A 10,312-nucleotide genomic window follows, 5' to 3' on the forward strand; every position below is an offset into this window, starting at 1 on the left:
ATTGTGCTGGTCTGATCCACAGCTACAGGGAGTGCTCGTTTGACATTACCGTTGCTAAAGGAGGTTTGACCGGTTTTAGGTTTTCTACTAGCACTGAATATGTTACTGGTATGTTCAGTAAAGACAAAGGAGATTGTAACTGTTTGTTTGTCATTAGCTAAAGCATACCGTGTTTGTGTATACTTGTGACATAGATGGAGGTCAGATCACATTTTCTGACCATTTAATTCAGAGATACATTCCAAAGGGTTCATATTCTTCTTCCCACCACTGTATTTTATATGAAAGTGCAGAAAAGTCATCAGCGTCTCAAATGATGTTCATTTGGCAAAGATGCAAGCGTGAAAACATATACACCATGTCTCCATATAAGGTGAAACTGATTTACTATTCTTAATCAATCTCTTCACTTTCCAACAACATTGGGCATAGTTTAATGAATGGCAGTACAAAAGGTATCTATTAATGCATCAGTAATCATATTAAAATGACATAATACATAGTAATAATAGGCCTTTAACTCCGGTTAACACTTCTACTGCAGGCTACGCTTTGACAGAGCCACTGTCTGCACAATCCAGCACTAGTGATGTGGTATATTTACACTGTGGACTGAGCAATGCAGTAAGTAAACACACAGGTGACACCTGTGCACCCGCAGCATCTGACTGTTCATTTTCTATGTTAAAGCCACGTGACCGTGGTTTGCAGGTAAACACGTACCCCAATGTTTATTTAAATATTCAGCAGTCCTGTGGCCATTGTAGCGGTGTAGGAGGGACATTTGTTTTTGACATAATGGAAATAGCAGCAGGTCACGTGACTCGGGGATATATCAGCGCAGGAGGACAACACAGACCGGGAGACAGCAGCGAAGTGCGCGTCGGAGCTGCTCTCGGTCCAGCTCCTGGCTTCGTCTTTGTGCGACTAAGCTACCTTTTACTGTATACAGTCATTTCTTTCCAACTTCAGCTACAGTGATAGCTAAGTTTGGAAAGGGGAAAAGGGGAGAAACGTCGTGTCCTTTTGTCTCTTTTGTGTCCGCCGGGGTCGACCTGCTTTGCGCTACACAAAAGAGGAGATAACGCAGGCTGTGTCTGAGCTACATTTATAAAAACTGCCGTTTGGATAGCTTTAAAATGGACAACGCTGGACCTAAGAAGACCTGCTGTGGTGGGTTATTTTCATTGCATCAAATGACCAAATGTTTCCCACATCAATGGACAAAACAAAGGCTTGTATGACCGGCCAGCTGTGTAATGTCATGAATTCATCCTGACAGATAAATATCTGCTTTACAGAATCAGTCCGAGAATTCTTCACCTCGGCCAAGTTCCTTATTTACATGGGCCATGCTATGTCTACATGGGTAAGTGAACCAATGAATCAGTATTGTTATTGTGCATGTTGATCACGATGACAGATGCATCTCTAGATCTAATAGAACATGAATGCGTTCAATAGGAGCCTATATAACTGTCATTACAGTGCACAGGCTGCAGCTCCCAGGTCCAATGGCTCTCAGAGGCCACTCAGAGGGCTCTCATCAATTATGCAGCTCTTAAACCAAACTAACTACACGCCCTGACATGCACCTCTTGAAATATTAACCCTTACAATTTGATTTTCCAGGGTGACCGCATGTGGAACTTTGCTGTGGCTGTTTTCCTGGTAGAGCTCTATGGGAACAGCCTGCTGCTCACCGCTGTGTACGGGCTGGTGGTGGCCGGCTCTGTGCTGGTGCTGGGGGCCATCATCGGGGACTGGGTGGACAGAAACCCCAGACTGAAAGGTAGGACAGCACACAGAGGATTGTCATATAGCACAGGTTTGTCATGAATAAAATGCTGAAAATCTTGAAAATAGATTTTCCTTCCAAAGTGTTGCATGCAATGGCCACACATGCACTCACATGCAGTTCTCACTTTGACAGTTAAATGCTCCTGGTATGAAGGTTTATTCGGAGGAATTTGGCACCATTACAGTAAATTGGAAGGGGTGGGGGTGTATCCAACCGTCTTGTGGAAACATTCTAATGAGCTAGGCTATCAGACAGAAATCTGTTGTCTTTGATCAGATTTCTGTCCCTAATGCCGGTCGTGGTGTTTCCACAGTGGCCCGGACTTCGCTGGTCATCCAGAACAGTTGCGTCATCTTGTGTGGGCTCCTCCTGATGGCTGTTTTCCAATTCAGAGAGCAGCTTGTGGAGCTCTACAATGGATGGATTCTGGTAAGTTCCCCCCTCTGTGCCGTCTCTGTTCCAGTATGATCAGATGCCTTTCACCTAAAGCATTTTTACCCTCAAGTGCAGCACTCTGACCCCGGGAATGAAACGTGCTGACTGTTACTGATATGGACTGCAATGTCAGTGTGATTTATGACCACTGAAGCAGCTTTAACAGATGAGTGTCATGAATGCAGCTCACTCCCAGATCACCTCTGGCTGTTCCACTAACTTAACTTGACATAGTAGGTTAGGAGCGAGTTCATGTTTTCAGCAGAATATTATTTCCTTCACAAATCAAACAACTTGTCCTCTGATTTCATGATATCCAGCATATTGTTCTTATAGTTACAATGATTCATTTGTGATTTTGAATATGTAATCTGCAGTCATCAGTAAACAAAGCTTGAGGTAATTACATACACGTCTGCAGAATCTTCTGCAAGGAGCGAAGTTCGTGTCCGAGTTTTCCAAGGAGCTTGGTTGCACTTGTTGAGCTATGGAGGTGACTTTGGTCGTGCATGAGAGTGTCAGTGTGTGTGGGGGTGGAGAGAGCTTAGTGAAACAGGAGATCGTGGTGAAGGCTGTGTAGTCAGCAAGTTCTTCAAGGCCGATCACATGATTGACAGGGAGAAATGTGGTCTGGTCCGCTGAAGAATTTTTGCTATTCTGACCAGATGTCAGATGTTAAAACGTACACACACAGCATCAGAAACGAGCCTGTGTGTTATGGCAGTGAGCCATTTCATACACAGAATGTACTTTTCTCTACACAAAATATTTGTTTACAAAGCATGACGGGATTAGGTTTCAGCCAATAAAGGTGCTTGTTGTTGTTGAATTTCACTAAATATTGGCAATATAATGTGTAATACAGCAAACCCGGTATGTCTTGGTGTCATCTAAATAATAAGACTGGTGTTATTTTATGTTTTCCTTAACATCAACAAACCCCATGACAAGACCAAAGCCAACAGCATGTTAGTCTGTCTTCCCTGTTTATCAGTCACAAATATTCACTTTTATATTTTGAAAATGTTACTGAATTTGGAGTAAAAAGTGCATTTGTTGGAGGCTATTTTCAGCTGTGGATTAATACACATTTGTGGTAGTTCAGTGGTCCCCACCATGGGAAGACAAACCTAAGGGGCCCCAAGATGGTTAAAGAAAAAAGAAAGAAAAGCTCTTTATTTTTGTTCAGTAATAGTTTTCAGACTCTTCTTAAATCTTTACCTTTTTCTTATAAACATGGACAGTTTCACCTCTGCAGCCTCTAAGAATCCTTAAAAGAAAGAGAAAAACACTTTTGGTTTGGACCGCTTACAGTGAATGTCACCATACTCTGACAAAGGGTCACACAGTAGATATATCGAAGGGTCACAAGCCAAAAAGGTTGGGCACCACAGCTCTAGTGAGAATTTGGCAGTGACGGAGTTGAAGTAATCTACAGTGTGTGTGTGATTAATGTGTTTTAAATCGTTTTTTACAACAATGGAGCTCTTTGGCACAGAGGAATAGGATATGTCAGACTTCTGATACAAAATACTTCATAGCCAGATCATTGACGTGGTCTTGTCGTAAGAAAATATATATTACCACCTGGGCCTTTGATGATCTAAACTAGATAATGACAGAAATAACCATTAAAAATGTCAAAATAAAATTCTTTCCTTTTGTTTTTCAGACCACTTGCTACATTCTGGTCATCACCATCGCCAACATCGCCAACCTGGCCAGCACGGCTACATCCATCACCATCCAGCGGGACTGGGTTGTGGTTGTGGCAGGCCAGGACAGCAGCAAGTTGGCAGGTCCGTGTTTCTTGCCCGTTGCTGGCTTAGCATCGACTGGAGGCCTCATGTGACCTGTTATCAAGATCTGTTCTGTGGGGTATACTTTGAACCTTGAATGCTGAGTCACTATCTCTTACCCTCAGTTTCCCCCTGAGTGTTATAAGCTATTTGAAAGACTGGGTCACATGGTGGTAAACACTCTCAGTACTTATGTATGAATGTAGCCACTGTCAATCTGCCATGCTAAAGCTGTTACTCTACTACAATTATATGTGTGCATAAAACCTACCATAAATATGATAATGGGCCGCTGTTTGAACACATTTCTTATCAGATCTGCCACTTGATACTGACCTATGTCTCCTTTCACTCTCGTATCAAACAGACATGAATGCCACAGTGCGGATCATCGACCAGCTGACCAACATTCTGGCCCCCATGCTGGTGGGCCAGATAATGGCCTTTGGTTCTCATTTCATTGGCTGTGGCTTCATCTCTGGCTGGAACCTGTGCTCCATGTGTCTGGAGTACGCACTGCTGTTGAAGGTCTACAAGTCGACACCAGCGTTGGCTGTGAAAGCCGGGCAAAAGGAACAGGAGCTCAAACAGCTCAGCCCCTCCAAAGGTAGCTACAACAACCTTGTGGTTACATGACCTCAAGCAAAAATCCTGGTAGAAGGTTATAATTGTGTTTGATTTTGGTAATAGGCAGCAGCTTAGTTAACTGAGGAGTTCTTGGCCTGGTCAGTGTTCTGTGCTGAATATAACCCTCTGCTTTTTGTAGACGTGGAGCGTGACCAGAGTCCTGAGGAGTTTTCTCAGCCACTGATGAATGAAGCCTCAGTGGTGGCGAAGCCCGACTCTCCCAAGCAGCACGGCTGTTGCTACCAGGTGACAGAACTCTTGCGCACTCTCAGAGCCGGCTGGGTGGCCTACTACAATCAGAACATCTTCTTTGCTGGCATGTCCCTGGCTTTCCTCTACATGACGGTGCTGGGCTTCGACTGCATCACCACAGGCTATGCCTACACGCAGGGCCTCAACGGCTCGGTGCTCAGCCTGCTGATGGGAGCCTCGGCTGTGTCAGGCATCTGTGGCACTGTCGCCTTCACTTGGATTCGCAAGAAGTGTGGCCTGATCCGTACAGGCTTTATCGCAGGCACGGCTCAGCTGTCCTGCCTCACGCTGTGTGTCGCGTCCGTCTTTGCTCCCGGGAGCCCCTTCGACCTCAGCGTCTCACCCTTCCAGGACCTGTACGAACACTTGATCGGAGGGAAGACCCTGCCCGAGGCCGAGTACAGCCTCACCACCGTCCACACCGGTGGAAATGCCACCACTGCTGCACCGACCGAAGAGCTGCCACCTCTGCAGTCCTACATGTCTGTTAGCCTGCTGTTTGCTGGAGTCATTGCTGCTAGAGTTGGTGAGTAAAGTGAAGCAGATCTGGAACAGAGAAGACACACCAAAGTGCAAATTATCCTTGACCGCCACTGAAGAAAACAATGTATAGTTTAAGCTGAGGTTTGTTCATTTTATTTGAAGGAAATTAGAGTGTATAGTTTTTACAGTGTCCATGCTTTGCTGGCATGTTAACTTCCTTTCATAAAATTTTAAAAGGCTGTTTTCCAATTTATGACTTCCTAAAATGAGTCAGACAGATTGACACCGGAATTTCTCACTGGATCTCTGTAAAATTGCCACAGACACTAGAGCAGTATTTGCAACCTTTGATACCAATTACTGTATACGAGCCTTGTAATTGCTACTAAAAGTACTGCTGAGTTCTAAAATTGTTTTAATGTGGCTGTAAAAAAAAACAAAAACAAACATCAGGACTGACTGTTGACCTCTGTCTTACAGGCCTGTGGTCTTTTGACCTGTCAGTCACCCAGCTCATCCAAGAGAATGTGATCGAGTCGGAGCGAGGTGTGATCAATGGCGTCCAGAACTCCATGAATTACCTCTTAGACCTGCTGCACTTCATCATGGTGATTCTGGCTCCAAACCCAGAGGCCTTTGGCCTGTTGGTCATCATCTCTGTCTCCTTCGTAGCAATGGGCCATGTCATGTACTTCTGTTTTGCCTTTAAGAGCCTGGGAAGCCGTCTCTTCCTCTGCTGCTCACCAGAGCAGAAGGTGGAGACAGTAGACAGCCCCTCACTTCCTGCCATCGTCTAACCCCATTAAAGAGACTCTGTCCTGGGTACATATTTCTCAAGCCTTACCCTATCCCTGCATCTTTTTTTTTTATCTAACTAACATCATAGCTTGTAGCTCACAGAATGCTAAAGCTAGCAATAACTACAGAAAGCTAACTTAACTTGCTTTGTATAGCTATTAGTAAAGTATTAATCATTAGAAGGAGGTGGGTAGAAAGCTTCTAGTCAGGGAAAGCAAATGCATAGTAAACTTTAGATAAGGTAGGGTTTCATGTGAGATCCTGAGCCTTTCGTTGACGGGTCCCGGTTTCTTAACAAATACATACAATGTCAGGCAAGGAGCCATCACTTCTGGGCTTGTGACGCTCTTGTTAATAAAATCAGGGGACAAGCTACAGGAAAATCAGCCTGGGTCAAGCTGTGAAGGTACCTCTGCTAACAGCACAAAATGAGAGCCGTGTTGCATGGAAGCAGACACCAAGGCTTGAACTGGGAGGGCAACTGTCTCAAATACAGAACATCCCGTTTTTTGGCGCTTCACTGATCCTATAGCCGTGTCTGTTAGCCGTTCTCTGGTAGCCTAGTCTTGGTTGTGTCAGTTTGTGGATGTCTTCCTCCAGAAGGGGTGGATACTTGTCCTTTGACCAAACACAAAACTGGGATGTAGTCTCTTTAATACATGGCTGTCGGTTAAGGGTTACGTATGCAATTAACCATATTTATTCAGGAAATGTGGACGGCGGTTTTTATAGTTATTGTATTATCAGCATTGTGTTGAATACTCATGATTGTTCCATAAGAAACAAGTCCTATGCACCTTTTCTCAATAGTTATCTCAATTACCAAAGTCAAAGTCCATTTGTGGGATAAGAGGAAGTGAGGGAAACGACTTATCGCAACAAATTTCTATATCAGGTGACAGTAGTTGTGTATGTTCTCTAATGCTTTGTGCAAGAGTATATCAGAATATTTCTAACCCACTCTGAGATTCTACGCAGATAGTGTTTTTCTGGTAGCTTAACATCGGTAGTTTCATTTTGAATCTTTGAACTTTTATGTTTGAGCTCTGCAGTGGTTTCTCAGTCATGATTGTTGTTACATGGGCACTTTAAGTGTTTGACATCTGTCATTACACCCAACGAATGATCAGACATATGATCAATATTTTTTGCACAAGGCTGAAGTCCCAACACCCCCAGCACCCCCTTGCACATACTTAGTTCAATCACTTATAGTCTCACTCTCAAAAAGGCACATATTGCAAAACCAAATGTTCATGTGAAAAAGTGCAAAAAATGAAAACACACACACACACACACAGTATATACCTCAGATAGCCCTGTTTCCTCGAGAACTGCCAGAGAGCTTAGTCAGCACCCCTTATCTGCTCTCGGTCTACAGCTCCAGGCTGCCGACAAACTCTGGACCTGAACTCAGTCAGGGCTTTTCTTTTCAAGCTTCAACAGTGGAGGAAGCATTTTACTCATGTCAAAGTTTTGTCTGATGTCTTGTGTTGATATCTTTAGCTTTATAGTACTAGTGTAGAAAATGTATTTAATAGTAGCTTTTGTGTGCTGCCTTTCCTATGAAGTGATTTAACAGATTAAGCATTGTCTTTGTTAGTGTCTCCAAAAACAGTTTGAAATCACAGACACTGGGAAAATAGCTTTGCTTTTCTAGATTCTGAGCAACAAATATTGGTAGCTATAACTAATGAAGCTGTAACTGATTCCTTTCCACCTTCATTAATTTCTTTATTGTCAACTTGCCTTGACTTGTTAAACACACATGGCTACTAGCCGCACCCTGCCCATGAAAAAGCTAGTGAGCGTAGCCAAGGTTTGGGTAACAGTGGGGGGCAGGGTGCTATTTGGGTTGGAAACAGAGGTGGCCACACCAGATGTAGGAGTACAGACAACCACTTTTTAGCTTTGCATTCCTATGCGGCCTGGCAGAAGAAGTGGTGAACCAGGATGTCTGCAGGTGTGCCATGACCTGCACACTCACTGGGAATGGAGCTTTTTGGTGCATTTTTGTTTTCCACCCACATTTACTGTAACCTCATACTCAAGTCTGCTGATTCAGGAATATCACACCTGGCTGTAAACGCTATATTTTTTTAATGTAAATATCATTAGTCAGTCTGTTAAACTGTACGTAACTATACAATTAGAAAATGAAAAAAATTCATTGTGTAAACTGTGTCATGCTGTTTGTCTGAAAACTTTTTTTTACCTAGTGTAACCAATATTTTGTGTCAAATTAAGGATTCCTAATGATTTTTTGAATTTGTGTATAAAGCAGTTCCTGCATTTTCTTCATTTTATTTGAATACATCTGAATTATACTGCGTTAATCTGACTATATATATATATATATATTGCAATAGAAAGAACATTAAATCATAAGATTCCATTTCATTTTTATGTAATAACCACACTCCATTGGTACTGCTTGTATTGCATGAGGTCTAGTAAATAAAGAAAACCTTTACAATCCCGTCTGTACAGTCATGTCTCTGTCTAAATTCCTACACTCACCTCTTTGTTTCCAACTAACTAACTACACACTATAAAACATGGCTTTCCATTTGGCTACTTAAACTATCTTGCCTGTGTGTGGCTGTATATGGCCCTGTCTTTTGAAGTGACTCCTCTTCCTGGCTTTTAGATCTAATCTCTGTTCCTACTCCCCAATAAACTCTAGCTCCCCCGTCCCATCAGCCAGGTGGTGGTAATAAAACAACTGTGGACCCTCTTTGCCAAAGCTATTAACCTAAAATTCTGTGTTTTAATGACCCAGTCTCCCTTGATGTTAAACAGTACCCCAGTTGGCTAACACAATAAGTACTAGCCAAGAATTCAATGAACACATAGAATGATATACTCAACTATGTTAACATAATTGTAACATACAAGTTTGCTAATTGAAACGCATCACGTGACCACTCATTTAAGGCGCGAGCCCAAGCCCGAGCCCGAGCCCGGCCTGAGTAAAAATGATAGAAATTAAGCCCAACCCATCGGGTACCCGTCGGGTGTCTGACGGTCGGGTCGGGTTCCGGCTAAGAATTACAGCTCTAAGTGTGTATCATGACTATACAGATTTTGGGCTTGGCTGGTGCTGTGTGAGGTGAAATACAACAGAAGACTTTGCTTTTACTCCCCAGAATCCCCTTTTTTTCAGGGGGTCTGACTAATGTTAAGCTGAGCTGGATGATTTTGACTTGCAAGGCTGCTGAAAAGACAAAAAGTGACCTGGTTTTGCACAATACAGGAAACCGAAAGGCTTCGTCTTATAGTGGACTCTGACTCAGCATCCACACAATTAACATGGGCTGGTTTTGTTTAGAATAAACCTACAACTTTGCCTCTAAAATCTATTTTCAACACAACTGGCCAAGATGGAAACAGCTAATGTTGCAGCTTCAAATCCATTTTTAATGAAAAAGAATGACTGAAACAAATAACTGACTAGAGTCTGACAGAGCGGTGAACAGCAGCCTGTTTGTGGTCAGACAATGTGGACACCATCTCCTCCCAGCAGCCCACAGCTTTAGATTCTGAACCAGAAACTCAGCAGAGAGGACATCTGAATCAGGCTGAGCTTGAAAATCCATTCCTTGATCTAGACTGTGTAGATTCATGACTGGATTAAATAAAACCCATAAAATCACACTTGCCACAAGCCTTTTTGAACTGTGAGAGCAACAGGTGCAGTTGTTTGCTGAATCCATCAGCATCCAGTAAGTCTCTGTGAGTCGCTGTAATCTCAGTCCCAGCATCGGATTTTGATTCAGATACCTTGGTTTTGATTCAGATACCTTGGTTTGGTGCCAGGAAGTTAGCAAACAATATTCAGAGGCAAAACCAAACTGAGGGAAGGCGTTTAGAAATTGTATTCAACTTGTTGTGCTGCAGAAAAATGGAGCTCGGAGTGTTTGGTAAGGTCCAGAGCTTTTATTTAAGAAAAACGGTTTGTATTAATGGTTATTTAACTCATTATCGTTTGCTTTCTCCTGCTACAGGTGTGTGAGCCGAAATACACACAAGAGGTTTGTTTGTAGCAGCTCGGCTGCATTGAGGAAGTGAATGTCCAGTTTATGTGGTTCAGAGAAAAGTTTATTTATTTAAAGAA

General features: G+C 43.0%; 1 protein-coding gene across 1 annotated transcript; it reads left to right on the top strand.

Moving 5' to 3' along the window:
• The first annotated feature begins 514 nt into the window (after positions 1–514).
• Positions 515–8,528, top strand: slc40a1 (solute carrier family 40 member 1). The gene is made up of 8 exons (XM_020606632.1): positions 515–1,173; positions 1,302–1,369; positions 1,633–1,792; positions 2,115–2,230; positions 3,909–4,035; positions 4,403–4,642; positions 4,802–5,440; positions 5,878–8,528. The coding sequence occupies exons 1-8, from the start codon at positions 1,140–1,142 to the stop codon at positions 6,192–6,194; spliced, it is 1,701 nt and encodes a 566-aa protein (XP_020462288.1). The 5' UTR covers positions 515–1,139; the 3' UTR covers positions 6,195–8,528.
• The last annotated feature ends 1,784 nt before the right edge of the window (positions 8,529–10,312 follow it).

The sequence above is a fragment of the Monopterus albus genome, unplaced genomic scaffold (genome assembly GCF_001952655.1).
Source record: "Monopterus albus unplaced genomic scaffold, M_albus_1.0 scaffold79.1, whole genome shotgun sequence".
In the NCBI taxonomy this organism is placed as follows: Eukaryota; Metazoa; Chordata; class Actinopteri; order Synbranchiformes; family Synbranchidae; genus Monopterus; species Monopterus albus.